The 24,232-nt window shown below is 44.7% G+C and overlaps 2 protein-coding genes across 6 annotated transcripts in view; one reads left to right on the top strand and one right to left on the bottom strand.

The window, feature by feature from the left end:
• LOC123631585 (cytochrome P450 3A5-like) overlaps positions 1 to 2,230 on the top strand; it is a 34,115-nt gene extending 31,885 nt beyond the window's left edge. Inside the window, exon 13 of the mRNA XM_045541372.1 lies at positions 1,671 to 2,230. Coding sequence (XP_045397328.1) covers positions 1,671 to 1,766 — 96 coding nt within the window. The 3' untranslated portion in view covers positions 1,767 to 2,230. The remainder of the gene's footprint in view (positions 1 to 1,670) is intronic.
• ZSCAN25 (zinc finger and SCAN domain containing 25) overlaps positions 1 to 19,988 on the bottom strand; it is a 72,096-nt gene extending 52,108 nt beyond the window's left edge. For 2 of the 5 annotated variants that reach the window (XR_006733193.1, XM_045541370.1), the window contains exons 1-6: positions 19,480 to 19,988; positions 18,182 to 18,309; positions 16,880 to 17,314; positions 15,108 to 15,309; positions 14,415 to 14,506; positions 13,069 to 13,192 (exon numbers count right to left, since the gene is read on the bottom strand). Coding sequence is in view for 4 of the 5 variants with exons in the window: in XM_045541370.1 (XP_045397326.1) it covers positions 13,069 to 13,192; positions 14,415 to 14,506; positions 15,108 to 15,309; positions 16,880 to 17,266 (805 nt within the window). In the remaining variant the exon portion in view is untranslated. Of the gene's footprint in view, positions 1 to 6,717; positions 8,643 to 13,068; positions 13,193 to 14,414; positions 14,507 to 15,107; positions 15,310 to 16,879; positions 17,315 to 18,181; positions 18,310 to 19,242; positions 19,322 to 19,479 lie in introns of those variants that run through there. The other 3 variants (XM_045541366.1, XM_045541368.1, XM_045541369.1) reach the window with 3 other exon arrangements.
• Positions 19,989 to 24,232: the final 4,244 nt, after the last annotated feature.

Here is a 24,232-nt window from a genome sequence, read left to right as displayed (position 1 = left end):
CCTCCCCTTCCAGGAGTCCTGCTGCAGACAACCTGGGCTCCTTTTCAACCCAACAACACCACTACGAATGTTCTTCCCTTTCTCCTCCTCATTCTGTTCTCACCCTTCAAGTCCTAGTTCAATCCCCAAACCACTGCAAGGAGCCTCCCCGACTAATCCAAGGCCCACTAACTCCTCTGCTGTTATTAGTTATTGCAGGCTGTTATCACCACGTAAGTTCACACTTTGTCATTAAATTACCCAGTTTTGTTCTCTATATTTCCTCTGTATCTAAGAATGTCTCCCCCAACCCCATTAATATCACTTCACTTTATTTCCTTCACAAAATCCCAATAGGAACTCGTAGGCACCCTTGACCATAGCAAGCACTCATTTAAAGGTTTAAGGAGTGATTTGAAGTTGATTTGGACACAAAGTTTAAGCTGTTTAATGTTAAAATTTAACATGTGACATTTGTGTATGTGCATGTGCATGTATGTGTGTCTGTCTGCAGGGAAACTATGTTCACGCCATTTGAAATTTTTAAATAATAAGGTGTTACATTTATAGAAAGATTTGGAATCTCTCCTCTGAAGAATTCAAAGAACAGTTATCACTGATTCATATCAAGCAAGGCCCTATAAAGCTTATTTCTAGGACTCATGCATTTAATATGCAACTCCTCCCCTAAGTAAGCTTTTAGCATGGGAGAGGAGGATGGAGATGGTTTTCACCTTATTAGTGGCTTAAGAACAGCTATGTAGCTGTCCTGTACGTGTGTATAGACAGAGCATCCAACCTTGAGAAAAAACAGGTCTCTGGCATACCTACGAGGGGGAAGATAGTCCCTGGCAAGGTCCTAGGCACCTGCAGACTGGTGCTTCTCAATCTCCATGACAGTTTTCTTGACTCTCACTCAACTAAGATCAGAAGGTTACTATGTTGGTGGCTCCCCCAACACTGATGGAGTGATTGGGTGAGAATTGGGCTCAAAGTATTAGTCAAAACACTGTAGGACTTGAGAAGTTCCCATCTGCACTACCCTTGGAAACTAAAAGGAGATGTTACAAAACAAAAGCACAATGCTTCCTGAAGCCCTCTCCCCATCATGACACTGGATGGGTTCAATGAATAGGGTTACTGGACTCTCTTTTTGTTTCTTTTTTTTTTTTCAGCATATTATGGGGGTACAAAAGTTTAGGTTATGTATATTGCCCATGCCACCCCACTCCACTCCCAGTCAGAGCTTCAAGCATGTCCATTAGAAGTCAAGAACTGCCCACATAATTAAACTTAGGATTACCTTGCAAGTCTCAACATACACAAAATTAACTTTACATGACTGTTCAAAAAGTTTGCCATAAAGCCTAAGAATCAGATTTAAGTTTTTAAAATTCATCCTTATTTAAAATTTAAATCATAAAAAACACAGGTCAACATGAATGTGTCTCAGGCCTGGCAAAGAATAGGTGCTCCATAAATATTTTGTTGAATGAGCAGATGGATGAATGCTTTCACTACCCAATCTTGACACAGTTTATAGATAAGTTAAAGAATCTAAAATATACAGTGCTAAAAGTAGTTTTTATATGTTTGCAAAGCATTATTGTACTTATCTTTTCTACTTTGCTTCTATCTTTTTTCACTTGATGTATTTATTACTTCTCAACATGCTTATTTAACTGTTGCAGATCCCCCTGAAATTCAGCAGGCAAGGATTTATTCAACCAGAAAAACCGATTGTTCTGAAAATTGAGTTAAGAGGTGGAAGCGTAAGTAGAACCTGACTTTCCCTAAGGAATTCTGCTCTGTTCTTCAAGAAAGCTACATCTAAGAACACCAGAGACCCCAACGTACTCTGTGAATAAAACCAAGAAATGAAGATCGGCTTAGCCTACTGCACTTGAAGAATGATTAGAGATTCTGCACATTCACTGAGCTCTCTCAGTGTCTGTGTAAAAGACTGTATATTGTGTAATACAAAGGAGGTGACTAAACCAGTGCCAGATAGGTGGACTCTGCTTCTCTGGTTCTCATAGCATGATCACCCACCCCCAGTTAGTACCACCAACGCCTTCTCAGCTCTGATTAGAGAATACACATTTCTCCAATCTATTCTATCAACAATTTTTTAAAGAAAATGAGAATTATTGTGGTGACTCTAGAAGTGGCATTCATGTCTCCTGTGTTGTTATATTCTATAAAAAGTGTTATACTGAGCAAATCAATAAACACCTCCTTACAAAAAGTATTTTCTGATGCCTTCATGCACATTAAGGAAGAATCTATATAGCTGAATCAGTGAAAAGTAGCAAGTGAGTATTTTTGATCATCATAATCACTGATTACATGGGGCATTTTTCAAAACTCCAATTTGATTATTAACATAGCTGAGAGTTAATCCACTGTGACTTTGCCCATTGCATAGAGTATATTCAGAGTTTAATTCTGCCTTTTCTGAAGCACATATTTTTGTAACACTCACAGGAGAAACTTATATATTATTAGTTTTGATTTAATGTCTTCATCCCATCTCCCCTGATATTTCTTGAAGGCACAAAGCATGTTTTTCTATACCTCTTCTATTCCATCTTCAACTCCCAAATGTCTAAACACAATAAACACTGAATAAGAAATGATCAGTTGGTCAACTGTGGCCAAGCACGATGGTTCATGCCTGTAATCCTAGCACTCTGGGAGGCTAAGGCAGGAGGATTGCTTGAGGTCAGGAGTTCGAGACTAGCCTGAGCAAGAGTGAGACCCCGTCTCTACTAAAAATAGAAAGAAATTATATAGACAACTGAAAATATATACAGAAAAAATTAGCCAGGCGTGGTGGCGCATGCCTGTAGTCCCAGCTACTCGGGAGGCTGAGGCAGGAGGATCGCTTGAGCCCAGGAGTTTGAGGTTGCTGTGAGCTAGGCTGACGCCACAGCACTCTAGTCCGGGCAACAGAGTGAGACTCTGTCTCAAAAAAAAAAATAAAAATAAAAAAAAAAAAAAAAGAATATCTAGTAAGTGAATTTGGTATAATTGCAATCAGTGGGTCAACAGCTAAAGATGACTGCCAGATACAGAGACCTACCGGGAGCAACTTGCTGTAGTGTTCTTTCTCCCCAAGGCAACTTATGAGAGCCTGTCATTACTAAAAAAAAAAAGAAAGAAAGAAAGAAAGAAAGAAAAAGAAATCCAGGCCTTTCATTCATTCAAATATTTACTGAGTGTCTACTATGTGCCCTGAAGACATTATTGGAGGAAAAAGTGTTGTAATTGGCTGTATTGAGCTTTGACATTAAGTGCCCCCAAGCACAAGCTCATTGGTGACGCAGCAGCTTTGTGGCAGGGGCCTGCCTGAAGGAACCCAAAGCAACAGTGCTAGAGCCAGGCTACCTGCATGGGAACCACCTAACTTGAGATTCTACTTCAATAGCTTTTGGTTCTGCTTGGCAATACTATATTTAACCCAAGCAATCCCTAGCAAAAATCCTTTGTTTTCAGGAAGTTAGGCTGAGGCTTTAAACTCAGTGAGAAACAGGTCCAGTCTTTGGAGTCCCTGTCCTTCTTTCAATAGCTAAAATACCTAATACACTTCAGACACTTCAGACACTAAAAGCAGTAATTCTCACCTAAGGTTAATTCTGCTCCCAACCCTACCCCCATCCCAGGGAGACATCTGGCAATGTCTGGAAACATCTTTGGTTGTCACAGCTGAAGGCTGCTACTGGCACCTAGCAGATTGAGGCCAGGGATGCAGCTGAACATCCGCGATGCACAAACAGCTGGGACAACCCCCAAACAAAGAATTATCTGGCATAAAATGTTGACAATGCAGAGGCTGGTAAACCCCAGCAGAGTTTAAGAGAGCAAGTAAACTATGGAGAATCATGTTGCTGCCAGTTACTGTCCCTGTCTCAAAAGTGGATAAAGCTAGCCCGTGTTGCAGGGTGGAGAGGGAGGGGACTTGAAATCAGCTTGTTTTTTAAGAAACAAAGCTTCTTCTACTTGTACCTCAGCTGGGATGAAATAGGTACTTAAATTATTTAAGTGCAATCAGCCTGCAGACAATACTCATGGCACACATTTTGACAAAGATCAAACTTTCTTGATAAAACAGCTCCCCAGGACAGATCTTGGACAGTTATTTGGTCCTGCCACCACCCAGGGGAGAAAAGAGGGTTTCCCTTTCAAAAGTCACACCTCTGGGAACAGCTTCCCTCATTATCCAGCAGCATGGCACAGACAGCCAGATGCCAAGGCACACAGCATTGCCTCCATGTGAGGAAACTGCAGATACCCCATCATGCACAATGAGGCATCTATGTAAGGTGGCCAAATGTCCGTTTGCCCTGGAAAGTTCCCAGTTTACACCAGTGTCCTGACATAATGTACAACACTCCCTTTCACTCTCAAAAGGGGCAGGAAACATGAGATGAGCCTGGAACGTCTTGTTATACCAGCAAGCAAAGAAGCTGTCAATGACGATTAGGTTTGTGTTGAAAGGGAATCAGCAGCTAAGTTGAAGAGGCTGCCACTGGTCAAAGGTGAAATGACTTGAGCATCAAATTATAACTGCAGTGGACTGATCAATAACAAATATGTTTAAACCCATGAACACATTATGATTTTTTAAAAATTGATCGCCTTTACAGGAAGCAAAGCAACCAGCTCATTATTGCAAAAACAGGCAAATAAAAGACATGATCAAGCATTTATCCTGACTTTCCTGTATGAACTGTATCTAAGCGTAGCCTAACAGTAATGGACAGAAATTTCTTACAGAAGTATTCCAGCTACTAAATGATGAACAGCACTACTTTGCAAGACTAAAGAAATAAACAGATCTAGGCTCCTAACATCATGTAAAGACAAACAACCACACATGCCACCATCTATGTGTTCTTGCCAAAATGCAAAATATGAATCTGGTTACACCTCTGCACCCACCAGTTTTTAGTAATACCGAGGGCAGAGGAATGTTAAACAAGGCCATGGGTATGCAAACAGAAAAATTCAGAATTTAAAAACCTCCATAGGATAAATAACTCAGTTTTTTCAAAGAATAAACTTCAAGAAAAAAAGGGTAACTACTACAGATTAAAAGACTTAAAGGACAAAGCAACAAATTACAATGTATAGAAAAATTATGGGGGTTATTAAAATTCTTTAATTGAATAGTCTGACATTAAGAAATTATTTTCTTTTTTAGGTATAATACTATTGTGGTTTTTTTAAAAGAGCCCTTACCTTTTAGAGATACACACTGAAATATTTATAAACAACATACGGGGTATGCTTCAGAACAGTGGGAGAGGAAGACAGGTAGGAAAGAATAGGTAGAGATGAAACAAGACTGGCTATGAGTTTATAACAGTTAAAGTCAAATGATGAATATATGAGGATTCATTTATATATGTTTGAAATGTTCTACCATAAAAAATTTCTAGAAAATAAAAAAATACAGATAATATTTCTTGACATTTAAATAGATATGAAAAATAAGGCTATAACAATTCCATGGGAAAAACTCCCCTTTAATTGAGGCTTATTTTGAGACATTGTCCCTAAGTTTTGGGCTCACAGCAGACAGGGGAAGAGGCCAGATGGGAAAGTCGGCAAGGCCCAGGTCCTACTGGAGCTTCTGTCGAGAGATTCCCAACTTGCTGAAAACCCAGAGGCCTGTTGGCTGAGTGTACGATCTAAGCGCATCAACAATTCAGGTAAACAGACCATTGATGAGCAACTTCCAGCCATCCTCCCAATCCCACCTCCATAGTCCCTGACGCTTTGGGATACCAACCTCTGAGGAAGGCCACGCTCAGGCCCAGTCAGACCCACATCCTTCAGACCAGAAGCCTCCCACGGGGTTTGGCTGGCAGGAGGCTGTTAGCCTTGCCTAGCCTGTCTGAGAACTGGGGAAAAAAGGACTGATTTTGCATACGGACCCTGGCATGACTGAGGAGCAGCAGCAGCCCAGTAATGTGTACATCTCAGATACACTTATGCCCTGGTCAGTGCAGCCTCCTGGGCATAGCCAATGGGCCAGAAGGACCAGGAGGATCATTTGCTAAATCAAAATTAAACACCACGGCTGCCTGCCAAGAAATGGGACAAAATCATGTGTTCCAAAGTGGACTGAGTAATACAACTGTATGAGTTGTTACCATTTATCTTATATACAGTAGAAAATGGAAAAAAAAAATCTCAGTAAAAGAATATGACATTAAGAGGCACCAGGAGACAAACAACATTTTGCAATTATAGTACACTGTCAAAAGACAAACTCACTCACTCACCAGCCAGTGTTCAAAGGCACAGCACAACAATGACACAGCAGAGCAGTCCATGCTAGTTATGCAGTTTACAGAATTTTAAACAGAAAGGAAACACTCCAGTGATGTCAACATAAGGAAGCTTAAACAGTTACAAACACTGCATCTTCTCATTTTCAAAGAAATGTAGTTTTTTAAATGCCTCCAAATGTCTTTATTTTTCCTGAATTGGCACTCATGCAAAATGGGTCACTACCACCTCATCATCCCCAGTTGGCGTCCAGGACCCCCAGTGTCTTGGATGACAAGGGTCTAGAGAACAGAGACCACTCAGCCACCACCAGAGGCAGGTGGCAAATGCTTTCAGGGCAAGATGCTGACAGACCCAGAATACAGACTCAGATCCCAGGCGCAGAGGATTCACGAGAGTATCCACAGGTTCTGAAGATAAGGTACATTCACTAAAATGTAAGCTCTACGAGGTCAGGGATTTGTCCCCCCATTTTATTCACAAATATATCTCAAACACCCATAAGAGTTCCTGGCGTGTTACAGGGCCTCAATAAATACTCGTGGAATGAATCAAATGAGAAATAGAGCAAAGCATTTTGTATACTGTAAAGTGCCATTGAATACAGGGCATTAATACTAGTTCATCTTTCAAACTTATTTAATTAGATCTTTTTACAGAACTGAATGCTTTTTAAAATACTCTCATATTTATTCAATGATCAATACCAAAATATTAATTTCCTAATAGTTTATGTGTTGACAGTTGTTACACTGCAAGGAGTAACAAATGGGGAAATTTTAAAGATGAGGGTAGAACATTACAGCCAGACACAAAAGAGTTTACAAATAAGGTAAAACAAACGAGGCTGCCTGAGAGAAGATCCCACTGGGGTGGGAAGGTCCAGTGCAGGAGCAGGCAGGGCAGAGAGAGCAGACAAGACACTCTCTTGGCACTTAGCACAGGCGCACTTGAGAATACTTTGGGCTATTGACAGTTGGTGTGCATCCCCACCTCACAGCACAAGCTCTGTAAGAACTAGGTGTTGTCGGTCTCCTACTCCACGGTATTCCCAGGGCCAGCAGCATAGTAGGTGTTCAATAAATATTTGTCAAATGGAAAAGAGAGAATGGGTGGGGGAGAGAGAGAGGCTGAGCTAATGATCGTGCAGGCAGGAAAGAACCCTCAGAAAAATGAGGCACCAGCTGCCAACATGTGACAAAGTTTTGCCTTTACTGCTAGCTTTGCTCGGCAGGTAAATATGAACACCCCACTGAAGGAGAGAAACCTCAGCCTGAACTAAAGCTCAGGAGATCGTTTCCCTAAAAGATGGTAAGAAAAACTGTTAGCACCACTTGGGTAAGAGATGGACACAGCTACGCTCTCTGGAAGCTCTAAGTAAACTAGGCCTTATCTTTTTCCTACGTTTGAGAACAGGTGGAAGGGCAATGTATCAAAGGGCCTTCCTGCAGGCCATCACCCCACAGCCCCAAGACCCTTCAGTAAGAAGAATGACACCCCTCCAACAAGACTGCCTGCCACATGGTGCCTTCACTGCACTGGGGGCTCCTGGCGGTGCTGGGTCTTCTGGTGCCGGTTGAGGATGGACCTCTGGTTGAAGCTTCGCCCGCAGGCAGGGCAGTGGTAGGGTTTCTCTCCTGTGTGGATCCTCTGGTGTCGGACCAGCCGCTCCCCTTTGCTGAAGCGCTTCCCACACACCTGGCAACCATATGGCTTCTCCCCGGTGTGGGCACGCCGGTGCACAGCCAGGTTGGCATTCCTGCTGAAGCTCTTGCCACACTCGCAGGTGTAGGGCTTCTCCCCGGTGTGCGTCCTCCGGTGCACCTGCAGGTGCTGCCTCCGGCTGAAGCTCTTCCAGCAATCCCCACACTTGTAGGGCTTCTCCCCGGTATGGCTGCGCTGGTGCACCTCCAGGTGGTGTCTCTGGCTGAAGGTTTTCCAGCACTCACTGCACACGTAGGGTCTCTTCCCCAGGTGGGTTCTCTGGTGCTTCATCAGGTACTCTCTCAGGGTAAAGCCTTTCCCACACTCCATGCAACCATAGGATTTCTCCTCTTCATGGGTTCGCTGGTGCCTCACCAGATTGGAACTCCGACTGAAGCCTTTTCCACACTCAGGGCACTGGAAAGGCTTCCAGAAGGAGCTGTGGGTTTTGAGGTCATCAGGCAGGGGGAGAGCGCCATGCTGGGGAGGAGGAAGCCCGGGCACGCTGCCCCCAGAGCCACCCGGCTCCTGCTCACAGGCCCGTCCCAGCCCAGGGCCCTGGAGATCGGCTTCCCCAAACCTCTCAGCCGGCAGTGCAGCCAGAGCCACTTTCAGCTCTTCCTGCTGGGGCTTGGCCTCCTTTTCCTTGCTCCCAACGCCTACAGGAGAAAGGAGATAAAGACTGACTCTGTGGCAGCCACAAAAGGACAATTATATGTTAGAACTTTGCTTCTGAGGGGTCCCATTCATGGTTCCTTCTCCTTCCTTTACCTCTTTTCACCTCCATGGCTTTTTACAGAATACTCTTGCAAATTTCAGTGCCCTCCCACTTAGCTTTCTACTAATCCAGACTTTTATTTCCTTCAAAATCTAACTCAATGTTTTCCTCTAAGAAACATGCCCTCATTATTCTCTTACCCCAGGTCTCTTCAGCACTGATGTACTCAGTAAGCACATCATTATTTGGCACTTATTTACATGTGACCCTGTCAGAAATGCTAATTTCCACTCCTCCAGATGTCCCGCCTTCCCCCCATGATTATAAAGTTGCTCCAGCACAGGGTGGCGTGCACCCCTCCAGACCCTTCACAGTGAGCTCAGGACCCTGTCCCTGCTTACATGCTCCCTCCCCTAACCAGCATCCTTAACAGGGTCTCCTGGGATCCTGGCAAGGGACTGACTCAGGGAAGATGCTTGTTATCGGCTGACAGAATGAATGAGCCCCTACATGAGCATATTTATCAGGACTGAAAGGACCATGGTGCCATTGAAATGCTCAGTTTGACCCTTCTGTCCTCATTCTGATCCCTCTTCCACTCTCTCTAAATTAAGAAAAAAGTTGTTTCTGGAAGAATAAGGGAAAGGGGAAGGGAAAAAAAGAGCAGAACAGGTACCAGGGAGCAAAGAGGCCAAGAGAAGAAAGAGAAAAAGACAAATGACAAGTGGCACTTAAAGGGGGAAAGAGTCCTTTCAGGCTAGTCCATGAGAAGGTAAAAAGAAACTAACTGACATTATGTGCCTTCTCCTTCAATAAAATATGAAATACACAAAGATCATCTCAGACTTACTCTTTTGTTTTATAAACTCTTCATGAAAGTAAAAGTGTAAAAAACATAAAAGTAGAGCTCAGAGAGTCTTCATAACGAACCCCACAGTGTAAACAGCATCCAGTTCAAGAAACAGAACATAACCAGCACCCACAAGCCCCCCTTCCATCCCCTCCCTTACTATCCCCTGGCCCCAAAGGGGACACATTATCCAGACTCTTTAGTCTGTTCTTGAACTTTCTGTAATTGATTCATACATTGTTTCTGGCTGCTTCTGCTCAATATTATATTTTTGAGATTCACCCATGCCAATGTGTAACTATTAATATAGTTTGTTCTTTTTCATTGGTGTATAGTATTCCACTGTGAGAATGTGTCACAATTTATTTATTAATTTGACTGATGTTCATTTGGGTAGTTTCCAGTTTGGAGCTATTATCAATAGTAAAATTAAGACTAAATGCAGTGCATGAAACTTAACTAGATCCTGGGTAAAGGTGATTATGTGCTAGCTATTACGTTTGGACATTATGTTTATTTTCTTAGGTGAAATTATAATACTGGGTTATGTTGGGATGTCAATATTAGAAGACACATGCTAAAGTATTTAAGAATGAAAGATTGAGATGTCCCCAATTCCAAAACCACATATACACATTTTATAGATAAATATGGCAAATGTTAACTACTGAATCTAGACAAAGGGGTGTGTTCACTGTACTAGTCTTAGCTTTTCTGTACATTTGAAAATTTTTACAATAAAAGCACAAAATATAAAGCTGATGGAAAATAAATACAATGAAATATCTAAGCACAAACAGTGGGAGAAAGATCCACTAGTCGAAAGAGAATGGTTTTGAATGTTGCATCGGCTACTCAACTGCTGTGTGATCATGGAAAACTCAATTAACCTCTCTGAGCATTACAATCTTCACCTTCAAAATGGATTATACACTCATGAAGGCTGCTGTACACCTGGATTAGATATGCAATGGTAGGTAGTATTATTTCAGCCCCCACATGAGGTACATGATTTCCAGCTACTTCCAGGGACCCTCTACTTGGACCTCAAACTCAACAAATGGAACCTTCCATTCTCCCCCTTAGGAAAACATTTCCCTCCCTTTCTGGCAGTAGCAACATCATTTTTCCAGTCCCCTAGCCAGGATCTTAGACTCCTCTTTGACTCTTCTTTTTCCTTTCCTCTGGCCAATCAGTGACAATCCTTAGATTTCAGTAAACCCTTTTCTTCACAGCCATCAGCCTGGTTCCTGCTCTTACCCTTGTTGCCTATGTTACTTCAACCCTCCAGGCTAACTCTACCCTGCAGTCAATTCAACTTTCCTCAAGTAAAGCTTCCATTACATTACTGTGTGCTGAAAAATTTTAAAACAAAGCCCCCAGAGTCCTCATGGCTGCCTCACTCTATTTACCCCAGCCTCTTTCTTACTCCTCTGAACACTCATCTTTCACCCCAGGGCCCTCACCATCTTGGGAACCAGCCAACAGATGCCTACATCCAGGTTTGTGCACACGGTATTCTTTGCCTCTGTGATTCTAAATCATCTTCCAAATTCCTACTCCATCCCAGTCCTAAGTCTCCACCCTCCTCATTACCATTACTGCAATTTGTTGTATGCAGACCACAAGGTTTGCAGTTAATCATTCTCTAAAGAAAACAGACCAAGAACTGGAAAGGATCTGAGAACCACCCCCCCTCTTCTCCCATATGTCCGTCCTCTTTACTGATGAAGCAGCTCAGGCCCAGCCCCTCACAGCTGTCAATGTATGAGCTGGATGACATGAGAATGAACCTCAGGAAGACCCAAAGGCTGGGACAGCTAGCAGACAGAACACTTGGGAAACAGACAGTTCCATAGGCATGTGCTTTGGTTGTTCTGAAATACTGAGCTGGTGAGAGACAAGCACAGAACCAGAGTCTCTAGAACAGTCAGAAATGGCCAGGAGGATGCAAAAACTCTAAGAATGGGAGGGCAGAATCTTTACCCCACACAGTAGCATCACTGGTAGAAGTACGTCCCTGAGGAGGATTATGGTGCTGGAAGCGTGGCATCTCTGTCTGGAGATGTCACACGAGCCCCTGATCTGTGCAGTTATCCCTGAAGGTTTCCACATCCTTTGCCATTGCAGCATGGCACATCTCTTCTCTATGTAAAACATGCTGGCATCTTTTGGACACTCACGTCACTGTCATGCTGTGACAACCTTGCCCTGTACCCAGGTCTTGCCCTCAACCCATACACCACTCCATCATGGCCACCATTACATGCACTTGGCCTCTTCACCTGAACTGCGAGAACCTAGAGGTAAGCTCCTTTGCTTTCAACTCTTCATAGTGACAGCAGAGCACTGGCCACACAGTAAGTGCCAAATACATATTCATGAATAAATAAGTAAACAAATGTTAATTCATAAAACAATCATTTAATATTTCCACAACTCATACAACAATCTGACACCATCACAGTTGCCACACGAGTAGATATATTATCTCCTTTCATCCTCACAGCACCGTAAGGCCATGTTCTATGAGCAGCCCCATTTCACAACTGAGAAAAATTAGACCTGAAAAGGTGAAGTAAGATGCCCAAGGTCATGGTTAGCAAACGCAAAGCCAGGACGGAGTCCCTCATGTCCTGGAGGAAGCACGATGATACTCTTGCTCATCCCTCAATAACTTTCAAAACGAGGAAAGGCCAGGTGGGGTCATGACAGAGGAGTGGTCAATGCACAACTCATAAGAAGTCATGAAAGGAAATATGAGAGACTCAGAGGGGAACAAGGAGAGGGCCATTCCTGGCCATACTGTTCTCCTCTCCCCACTGTTCTCTTTCCACCCATGCTGTACCCTGGCAGGTCCCAAGCCCCATGGCGCCCTCTGCTGGCTGCCCCTTGGGCCTTCATCCTGGACCTCCCATGAGCTGCTGTCACTCCTGACGGCCGGCCACATCCCCAAAGGCTCTGACTCCCAGGTCAAACCCGGCCACCTAAGGCCAGTGAGGCCCTGCTTCCTCTGTGACTCCACCTGCACCAACCTTTCCCATGGCTAAGCTCCCGCTGTGCATCCTCGTGCCCTCCTCCACGCACTGTGTGCTCCCACAATTTCGTGTATTTCAGTCGAGCCCACTTCCTGCCAGAACACAAAGCTACTAACATGAAGCCTGCACGCAGGGAGCACTCATATCTGCCAAATGAACAAGATCAGACACGCAATCTTTTGCTGTTTTTCTCTCGCTCTCAAGCTCCTGGTACCCTTAGTCATGGTTATAGAGTAAGTATCTGGGGATCCTCATGAGCAACATGTCTCACTACAGCCAGACTAATGGCCTCATATTTTCCTGCTGTCATCTGGCTCCTCTCTCCACACAGGAATGCACCAAACCACCTTTCCTCTGGACCTGTTCACTTGTCTGCCATGAAATTCTTTGCCAGTCATACCAGGGCTAGGGCAGAAACCAGGACCTGAGCTTTCAGAACTCCTCAGTTTCTTACCTGTGCGTTAGAGACAGAGTCTTACCTGCAGAGACACCACAGTCCTGTGGTTCCACGTATTCCCCAAAGCAGTCTATCTGGGCTGGGGTCACGTGCCTCCACTCCTCCTCAGGGAAGACCAAGGCCATATCTTTAAATGGTCCCAACCCCTGAAACAAAAGGACACTGCTATGGCTAAAGAAAGAATCCTAAGGAAGAGCAGTCTGAAAACAGGAGCAAACACAAGGGACGACACATGGGAAGAGCAGAAGACAACAGAAGGACCCTGGACCCTGATGCCTTGGGAGCAGAACCACCTACCTCCCAGCAGTTTAATGAGACCAACTGACTTGTTTGAGCCTCGGCTGTGGTGCCTGAGCTTGCCCCTAACAACCGCAGCACCCCAATTCCACTCTGCAGTCACCTCCACTCACGCCTCAAGCTTGACAGAGCCTGGGAGCTGCTATCTTATCTAGAACCAATTGTCCCTAAGAGGCAAGTTCACATTTAGGCAAGCCCTGTCTTAATAACAATGCCATGTTAAGACAAATGCATTCTCATTTTCTCATTCACTATGCCATGAATAACTATTGTGGTAGAAGGCAGGGTCTGACCAAATTAAAACACACTGATGTCATCTCTCATCACCCCCAAACCACATCTTTGGAAAAGAGGAATGAGAAATGGTGTTGGCATCAAATCTTGCCTAAATATGGCTTCAGCTAAGTCAGATTTGACTCACTTTTTTCTGCCAAATGACACCTGTTCTTCTTCAAGCAACTCTTTAAGAATCACCCCCTTCAGAAAAGTTCCCCACTGGAAACGTCCCCACCTCCCTGGTAACACTCAGCCCTGTGGAAGAGAGAGTGCCCCACTTGAGGGGGATGAGTGTTAACAAGGCCCAAACTCCTGGTGTGGCCTATGTAGGCCAGAGAGACCACCCTGCTCAGCACTTCTGGGAGCCCCAACCCTGGCTCAGCCACATTCCTGCTGCTGGCGTGGGGGAGGGGGGACGATGTCCAGAGGAACAGCAGCAACAGAACTGTCCATAAAGGGCATCCACACAAAGGGATCTTTATCTCAGGCCTGACCGTCACAGCACAGGTAGCCCTGTGGGGTTTCTATCAATAATGTCATCTTCTTCACAATTATAAATGTGACACCAACAAGTCGATCTTGGCGTAAGGTCCAAGGATAAGGCTCAATGCAAATGAACACCTGGAGATACTGGTACAACAGGGAAAACAGTACCATCAGGTCCACCAGGACTAGAAAAGAGAATGATGCAACTCTAGGGGCGGGGGGCATGTTGCTGTGTGGAGAAACCTTGGGGAAGGTGAACCTCAATCATAGCAACATCATGATCTCTGGAAGGGCAGAGTCACAGCTCACCTGGGATCCAGCTGTAAAGAACCCAGCTGCCACCTCTTGGTCTCTGGTATTCACTGGGGGGAGGCCAGGACCTGCCTGAAGAATAGGCAGAGCTGAAGAGGGACAAAAAGCACGAAAGAATCAGCACTGTCATGTAGTTAGCTTGTTCAAAGGTGTCCCCCACCCGACGCACACAACCTGAGGAACCAGGAGACTCCAGACAGAATCACTTTGGTATCAGACTTTCCCACACACAGGGGTATCCCCGGCCCTGCTCTCAGCTGGGAAGACCATCCCAGCCCCTATTCCCTCCTGTTCCTTAGTCACACTCTGGGAATAAGCCCCTTTGAGATTCAGTAACAAAATAAAGTCACATTATTTGAGGGATATGATTTATATGCCCACTTAAAAAACTATTCCCATCTGTCAGCTGAGTATTTCCTGATGGTTTCTAGAAGGGATCTGAGGCAAAGGAGAAGAGAAAAACAATTAGAGAACACGATCCCAGGTATCCCCTCCAGAAACCAGAGTCCAGGTAGAAGAAACAATTTCATTTCATCTATTTCCTGCCAAAGTCAAGGAAGTAGCCAAGAAAATTCAGAATTACACCTTACAGGTAACTTTATTTAACCATCACTGGGTTTCTGAAGGACAAGGGGATGGGGTAGCCTGCAAAGCAGTTTTCTGTGCCCTTACATGCTATTTGCATCTTACCCTGCTCCTGGAAGTCCTGCGTCCTGTCTCCAGGGTCCTGATTGAGCCGCTCCTCAGTGCCTTGGTCTAGGCCTTGAACTCCTTCCCCATGGGGTATCCCCCACTCAGGCTTGACCTCTACCGGCCCCAGGTGGACACCTGGCTCCCAAGCACCTCTGCAAAGTGCTGTCTCCTCCTGTTCTCCCTGCACGTGGCATGGAACCTAAGAACAGTTCCCAACACCAATTAGAATGAGGCCTGGGCAAGGCTGTTATGAAGGGAGTTGAATTAAAACCTAAAAAGAGGCCAGGCGAGGTGGCTCACGCCTGTAATCCTAGCCCTCTGGGAGGCCGAGGCGGGTGGATCGCTGGAGGTCAGGAGTTTGAGACCAGCCTGAGCGAGACCCCGTCTCTACTAAAAATAGAAATAAAAAAAAAAATTATCTGGACAACTAAAAATATATATAGAAAAAATCAGCTGGGCATGGTGGCGCATGCCTGTAGTCCCAGCTACTCGGTAGGCTGAGGCAGTAGGATCGCTTAAGCCCAGGAGTTTGAGGTTGCTGTGAGCTAGGCTGACGCCACGGCAATCACTCTAGCCCAGGCAACAAAGTGAGACTCTGTCTCAAAAAAAAAAAACAAAAAACCTAAAAAGAGAACCAAGAAAAAAACAACCACTCTAGCTTCATGGGAGAGGAAGGAAAAGCCAGCTGAGCTCTTCCCCAGCACATCAGTAAGGAAATGAAAAGGAATCCAAACTCCTTTTATCAGGCCCTGAGCAACTTTTCTCTGTCCATGCCATTTGTCAACGGTCCCTTCTGCCTGCCTGTATCAGTCAAATGTCACCATGAATAACATCACAAAGAGCCCAAATACTGTCCTGCTAAAAGCTTAGCACAATACACTCACTACTAGAAAAAAAAATTTCCCAATACAAAAGCTAAAAATAAAACATGCAAAGCCTAGACTCTGCAGTAAATTAACTAGTGAGAAACAGTTGCTCTAAAAAGAGCAAGGAAAGTCAGGAGGACTCTCACACTGAGACACACTCACAAAAACAAGGCTCTTCCTGGTCCACTTTTAAGCTCCTGAGCTGGGAGGAGAAAAAAAAAATTCTCTTAGGGTTCTCCAGGAAGACAGGAAGTCAAAGGTAACGACAAAGTGGAAGGAAGGCTGAACTATGGAATGACTGGGACTTGTGAGCAACATTGTAACATCAGTCCTATTTCCCTTCCTAGCCATCCATCAGCTGACTGTACCAGAGTGACAGAAATATGGCCAGAGTCCCAAGGAAGCATTTGTGGTGCAGTCACTTGGTGTCATCAGAACACCACCAAATTACTATGGGAGCCCTCTGGGCCAACATCTCAGATACAGACACAACACTTCTGCGGACAATTCTTCTTAGGATATTCTTAAGAACATTCACCAAGAGGGATTCCCTGCATTCCCATAGGCATTTCTGCCCAAAGTGAGGCTGGGTTCATGAGGGACCTTGAAAACAGTTACAACTGCATTCTTTGTACCTGATGCTCACAAAGAAAACATGGCCAGGCCTCGGTCCTAACGGCCACGCAGAGGCTTCAGGCCGTTCTGCATGCCAGCATCTTCCCTGGGAAGGGCTTTTCTTGCTAAAAACTCCACTGCTTTCCAGAAAGTACCTCAGGGAGTCTGGGAGCAGAGGAGGGAGGTTCTACACCTCATCCATTCCCACTGTTTAATAAAATCTTTCAATGCTTTAAAATTTCCTTCCCACGCCAACAGCACAAGACCTGGATCCCCCTTCTCACCCACCGCCTTGGCCTCCAGCGCTCTTTCTGTCAAGTCCTCCACCATGGCCACCAGGGCCTTCCCACTCTCCAGGCTGTGCTCCCGAATCCATGCATAGAACTCCCGGGGCAGGATGGTCAGGAACTGCTCCAGCACCAGCAGCTCCAGGATCTGTTCCTTGGTGTGCAGCTCAGGCCTCAGCCACTGACGACAGAGGTCCTGGAGCTCCCTAAGGGCTTCCTGGGGTCCAGCTGCCTCCTGGTAGCGGAACTGCCGAAATCTCAGACGAAAAGTCTCAGGACTGGAGTCTTCCCTTGTCCTGCCCCATGGCAACTCTTTCTCCAGTTTCACCACAGGAACACCTATTTGCTGCTGAGGCTCTTCCACCATCCCTGGACGCTCTTTAAGCATCTTTGCGCTCCCTCCCAGAAGACTGAGAATGACAGTCTTCTGAGAACCCTTTCGAGAAGAGGAGACACATGAAAGGTCAGTCCATCTCAGTCATCTCTACATCAGTGAATATGATGCTGGAGAACATGGTAATTACTTTCTCTGACGCATTTTCAAAAGACTGAACATAGATCCTGAAAGTTATGTCAATTCAATTCAGTATCTACTAAGTACCTCGTAGATGCAGAAAGTAAATGGAAAATGTGTAAGATTTACCTTATACCCACAAACAGTTTAGGATCTGACTGAGACAATAACACTACAATCAGGGAATAATATAAAATGGGTTAGTCACCAGGGTCCACTCTTCCAATACTAAAGGAAACATATATGCAACACACAAACATACACACACATATACATATGTTAGGCATGCAGAAACTAGAAATACAGTAGAGAACAAGACAGACAAGGAGCTTGCCCTCTTGAAACTCACATACTAGTGAAGGCAGAAAAAAGTCAAATGTAAGCAAATAAAAAAATCCCAAGTGGGGATAAAAAGAAATTAGTAGGGTGCTCTGTTAATTGGCTTGGAGAAGGCTTTTCTGAAGACATGATAGTGGGCTGAGACTCAAAGGATAAGAATGAGCCAGTCATTCAAAGAGCATTCCAGGCAAAAGCCTTGAGGCTAGAAATTACTCTGCACGTCCAAGAACAAGCCAAACTCCTCACTTCAACAGAGTGAAAGGGCAGAGCTGCACACAAAGAGGTGGCAGAGGCAGGCAGAAACCAGATTACCCAGGCCCTGGGCCACAGTAAGAAATATGAACTTTATTCTCAGTTCTTAGTTTGGTGGGGAGCTACATGTTTTACAAAAGTCATTCTGCCTGGGTCAAAAGACAATAGATTAAAGGAAGAAAGAAGAATGGCACTTACGGCAGTTCAAGCAGGAGATGATACGGGCTTAGACTGGGTGGTGGCAAAGCAGCAGATAAAATCAAGACATACTTTGAAGGTAAAGCCAACAAACTTGCTGGTGGCTTACATGTGATGGTGTGCTCCACCTAAAGAAGACAATGGAGCAATATATATACTATTATTATAAATGACCAAAAGAGTTCTACCTTGTACAGACTTTACTATTTAGAAAGCATGTGAACACATACTTCATTTAATATTTAAAACAATTCCGTGTAGTGGGTACTACTCCCCCTACTTTTCAGATGCAAAAAAAAAAAAAAAGAGGTTAGATGATGATGACTGCCTCCCACATGGTATAGATAAGAAACATGGGAAGTCCAAAGAGAGATTAATGTCAATCCAAGTATTCAAGAGAAAGAACAGGCCTGTAGGAGACTGGAGGATGAGTCCTATTTACCACCATGGGGGTTAGTGGGGAGGACCTGGACTGGGGAGACAGACCTGAAAGTCCAAAGCGGTGGGGAAGGGGGGCCTCCGTTCATCAGAAAGAGGAAAGATCGCCCTGACTGGAGCAGAGAACAAGCAACAGGCAGGAGGCACGCCCCGAGCTCCCGCTAAATATTATACTGGATGTTTGTGTACTTATCTTCTTCCTTAAACCGATTTTCAGTCTATTCATTTTCTCTGCCGCATCAAGTGGGATTTCTACTCGATTTTACATTTTCAGTCTATTCATTTTCTCTGCCGCATCAATTGGAATTTCTACTCCATGACTTTCTAGCCATTGTGCTTGTCTGCGCCACTAGTGTACTTACCGCACTATAGCGCACGTTTACCAACTGTCTCCGTCTACCTGACGCCCTAAAGGCAAGAAAGGTCCAGATTCATCTTTCATCTCTGACACTTGACAAATAGAAGGTGCCCCGTTGCTACTCTTCAAATGAGTGTCCTAAAACTTGTTCTAAAATGATTACTTTCACTTTTCAGAGTTACGCTTTGGTTCAACATCTCCTCAGGTCCGCGGACACCCCTGCGTTAAGCCAGGCCTGGCCGGGCGGAATCAACCTCGCTCCTACCTGAGCCTGCGCGGCGCGGCCCCTCCAGTGCCGACCGGCAGGGCCCGGGTACCGCGAGAGGCAGTGGCGGGGAGACGCGCCGCACGCAGCCGCGTCTAGGCAGGAGACCAGCTCTCGCGCAGCCCCGCCGCCGCCGAGGCCCGCAGCGGCACCACAGCCCAGCCCCGCGCCCGCCCACCGCTGGCTGCCGCCCTGACCCGCCTCTCACTCGCGGCCCCTCACCCACGCCGCACTCACCCGTGCCCTCCGCGGACCGGAAGTGACCTTCGGACGCTGTCAGACAGGTGCGTGAGGAAAGGACCGCTTCCGTTTCCTCTCTAGGAAGCTCGGAGGCGCGTCTCGATGGTCGCTCGTTCCCGCTGGCGGTTCCCGAGCCGGCGCGGCGGGACCACGAGGGGCTCCTCCTCCGGGGTTGACTGCCCCTCGAGGTGCTCTGTCGCCGGGCTCCTTTGCGCCTCCGCGTTTGCACCTGCTTTCCCTCTGTGGAAAGGACTCGGTGTATCGCTAGACACACGACCAGACACGGCGCCGCCCTCAAGCGGCTTTAGAGTCCAGAGGGTCAACACGAGGCTATTCCAGGCCACCGTGCCTTGTGCGAGGTGTAGGGCAGAGGCAAAATTGAAAATGATGGTTCAGGATCGGGGTTTAGAATGAAGGGGTTAGAGATAAAACTGGATTGATAAATTAGTCTGAACTCTGGTTTGGGTTGACTTAGAATGTGAATAATCTGACATCGTCTGTCTCACTTCAGATGGCTGGGCCCAGGGGAGAAGCAGAACCTGCTTTTCAGCTGTTTGTTTCTCCTATGTTACAAAATCCAAACTTTGTTTTTGTTTTAATTAATAATGTTTTTCATTTCCTGAATTTCTATTTGGTTCTTTGTCAACTATTCTAGATTGATCTTTTTAAAAAATCTATTCCCTGCAGGTATTTTTCAAGCCTTTCTTTAAACATAGTAAATGTAGTTGAGTCTGATAATTCGGAGACCTGAAGTCCCCTCAGATCTCTTTCCGCTGTCTGCCATTCCCACTGTTTTTGCTGGTGCCATTCCCACATATGGTGCCCCAGAGCGTTCATTTCCCACCATCTCATCAGCTCTGGAATTATCCGAATTTAATGTCTGCCAATCAATAGGGGAAATAAATGTTACCTCATTTTTTATTCATATTTTCTTCATTGTGAGCGATCTCGGTCATTATTCCTACATTTATTATAATAACTACTTCTCTTTTTCTGTGAACTGGCTTTTCCTTGTGTTTCAATTAAACTGCTTATCTCTTATTGATGTATGAGTTTGGGGGGCATTCAATAAATGCCCCCCAATATAATTGGCATTCCTCAAACATACCTCCCGTATATATACCATGGTGCCTTGTTTCCTTGTGTGCTTACTTTTGACTATAATCTTATTTTCCTTGGTGAATTTTTTGTGGAACTTCTCAGAGTTCCAGGATAAAGTGAACTTCTCTAGAGAGAATTTATATATTTTTTTCTTCCACATAATTGCCAGCATCACCAGCCCAAGGCCACTGTAAACTATAGTTTGAAGATATTTGAACCATGCTAGTAATATAAATTTGGGCTGCAGGTGTATGAGGGGTGATTTGTGGTTACAACTTCTCAATGTTGGCTTTGCAATTGTTCGCTCAGCACTAAGACCAGTTTCCTTGCTGGACCCTGGGGTAGGGTTATAGGACACGTTACTTATCTCTCACTCTTACACTGATGATGTGGCCTTTGCAATCCTTCACCAAGGCAGGAAAGCTCTCCTATTAGATACCCTTCCTTGGGTGAGCTCTAGGCATAGCTTACAAAAATCAAAACTCCCTAGAATGGTTTCTCTGGGTATTGTTCTTCACTTCAATGCTATCTGATCACCCTTTACTATTTTATTCTCTTTTTGATACTTTTAAATTTCATAATGCACTTTATCATTTCTGTTGTTTGGGGCAGAAGAATCAGTCCAAATATTTAGTCTGCCATGTTTTCAGATGCAGCCTTTCTCCAGCCTTCTTTATTTATATATTTTACTTCTTCCAGCTAGTCCAGGAAAAATTAAATTTTTAATGTCTACATAGCATTCTGTCCTATGAATATAGTATACTGTCTTAAATCATTCCAATTGAGGAGAAATAATCTAGAATACATTCTTTTATTTCACTGTTAAAAATAACCTTGAACAAGCATTCTTGTATATAAATACTTGACCTCATCCCTGGTTATTTCCTTAGAATAAATCCCTAGAAACTCAACTCCTGGGTCAACAGGTATAAATATTTTGAAGCATACTAATGCATATGGTTAAAATGCTTCCCAGAAAGTTTATGCCAATTTACATTCCCATGAAATGTAATAGGAGGGTGCTCAACTCACCAAAATTAACTAAGACTGATTCCTAATTGTTGAGCCTAAGAATACTGAGTTATAGAAATGCCCCCTGTATTTCTGGAGACAAAATTTGATTTCAGAAGTCAAATAAGGCTTTGCCTTAAAAAAAAAAAAAAGTGTGTTAGTTCAAAAGCTGCCTCATCTCAGGAGGGCTTCTCGTTGGTCAGTAACAGCTGCACTTCAAAGAGACAGTTGTAAACTGGACCTATGGTTCTCACCTGTTTTGAAAGACAAGACAGGCCTCGCTTAGAGCCATGGGTTGCCGGAGCTGACAAAGACCCCTGGAGATGAGAGCTGACCACATAGATATGCTAATGCCCAAGCAGGGCCCAGACGGAACCATGCGGTTAAAGTAATTAACACAAAGCACAGCTCATGTTGACTTCTGAGATCATCTGTCTCCAAGAACACAATCACCGGGAGCCAAGATGTCTCTGTTTTTTGCTAAAGTAATAGCCTTATCATAAAACTTGGAAGTTTGCCCCAGGAAGATTTTGTAACTCATTGTTCCCCTAGATAGAGTTAATTAAAGGATCTGTAGTAGCCTTTTAGGAGACTTTGACCCTAAACCAAACTGCCTGTTAGTATGTAAATCCCGTTGCCCTTTGCAATGGGAGCCTGTATCTACCCTATATAATACCTGTGTGGAGTTTCAGTCTTTGATATATTTCTTTGCGGGAGAGAAATATATCCATCCGGATACCCTCCTTATATCTATTTTCATAAACCTTTACTTTATAAACTATATCTTTGGCTCTCTGTATTATTATCATTATTTTATTTTTATTTCTGTTTCCTACTATTTTTTCATCCTTTGTGATGACCCCTGCCTGAGAGACCTGATCAGAAGAAAAAAACCTCTTTGCGGGGAGCGTAGCTGACTCCCCACACCTAATCTTTGTGGATTGGATTTTCATTTACTTTTTTTTATTTGACCAACGCTATAGGCCCTGTAGCAAAAATTCCTCCCACACTGTGGCAATAAATCCACCAACAATCTTAGCTTTCATTGGTGTTGTGAATGTCCATCCTTTTCTGATTATCTATAGGAATGTGGGTGAGAAGATGGGGGAGTTGAGTCATGGACTAATACCCTATTCTAACTTTAAGCTAAAATTACTAAAATAGTCATGCCTATTCTTAAATCTCTGTCCCTAGAGGCCTCCATGCACTTTCCATACCTTCTACACCTTTCCAACACACAAGTCCCAACATGTTTGTTCTCTATCCTATTGGTAGCCAGGGTGGGTCCCTCTCAGGGTGGGTCCCTCTCAGGCTTCTGAGGGTTAATACTTGCTAATGATTTGGAATTTGCCACCACTAAGACAATGTATATTCTCTGATCTACTCCACTGTGTCCACAAAGCCAGTCCCCCAGTTGTGGCTTTCCTCTACTGGTTCTGCTGGATTGGGGTGGTTTGGGCCACAAATATATAAGTTGGAGTTTGTAGTTTCTTTCTATGCATAGTTTCTTTTCTATGCATAGTTTCACTAGCAATTATAGTTTCTACATTTTTTTTTCAAGAAGGAGAAGTAAGTCTATGGCCGTACCACCCTGAACTCGCCTGATCTCGGAAGCTAAGCAGGGTCGGGCCTAGTTAGTACTTAGAGGGGGAAGAAGGAGAAGTAAGAAGACTTGGAACTAGGCTGTCACCATATCCTTATAAGAAACTCCCAAGAGACCTTTTGGAGAGAAATGTAATAAGAAACTCAAAAAAATTGACTGGGGTGGTTTATGCCTGTAATCCTAGCACTCTGGGAGGCCGAGGTGGGAGGATCACTTGAGCTCAGGAGTTCAAGACCAACCTGAGCAAGAATGAGACCCCTTCTCTACTAAAAATAGAAAAATTAGCTGGTCATTGTGGCCCATGCCTGTAGTCCCAGCTACTGGGGAGGCTGAGGCAGGAGGATCGCTTGAGCCTAGGAGTTGGAGGTTACAGTGAGCTATGATAATGCCACTGCACTCTAGCCAGGGTGACAGACCAAGACTCTGTCAAAAAAAAAAAGGAAGAACGCATCTCTTCAAAAAATAGAAAAATTAGCCAGGCGTGGTGGTCATGCCTGTAGTCCCAGCTGAGAAGCTGAGGTGGGAGGATCACTTAAGCCCAGGAGTTAACTGTTAGTTTTTCAGGTGTATACCTCTTAGCTCCTCTGCTCAGGTGTGTGCCTCTGGAGGACAAGGGATAAACTCTCATACCTCTGTGTACGCCATGGTGCACCACATGAGGTCCACCTTCAGTGAACACTATTTAACAGTCATGACAGAGCCCACTTGACTCTAGCCATGTCCATTGCATCCCCTCTCCAAAAAGGCATCTACAGCTCCCTGTACTTGTTTTTGAAGTTGCATTGCTTCATTCTAAGAGCTTTTCCACGTGTTCTTTAGAGAGAAAAGTGGGAAGCCATTGCTACGTGGTATCTTGGAGATGAAGGGTGGAGATGAAGGGTGGCGATGAAGCCAGTGGAGGGCTTGGATCACTGTTGTAGCTTCTCCATGGCCCCATCCTAGTGTGGAGGCTGAGTGCTCGCAGGCTGTGAATGGGGGGACCCTGGGGTTGCACTTGGGAAACCTCTGGCTCTAGAGAAAGGCTGGAAGCCAATA

Source organism: Lemur catta, chromosome 2 (assembly GCF_020740605.2).
Source record: "Lemur catta isolate mLemCat1 chromosome 2, mLemCat1.pri, whole genome shotgun sequence".
Classification (NCBI taxonomy): Eukaryota; Metazoa; Chordata; class Mammalia; order Primates; family Lemuridae; genus Lemur; species Lemur catta.
The sequence above is the reverse complement of the archived record's forward strand: the minus strand, read 5'-3'. Positions and strand labels throughout refer to the sequence as shown.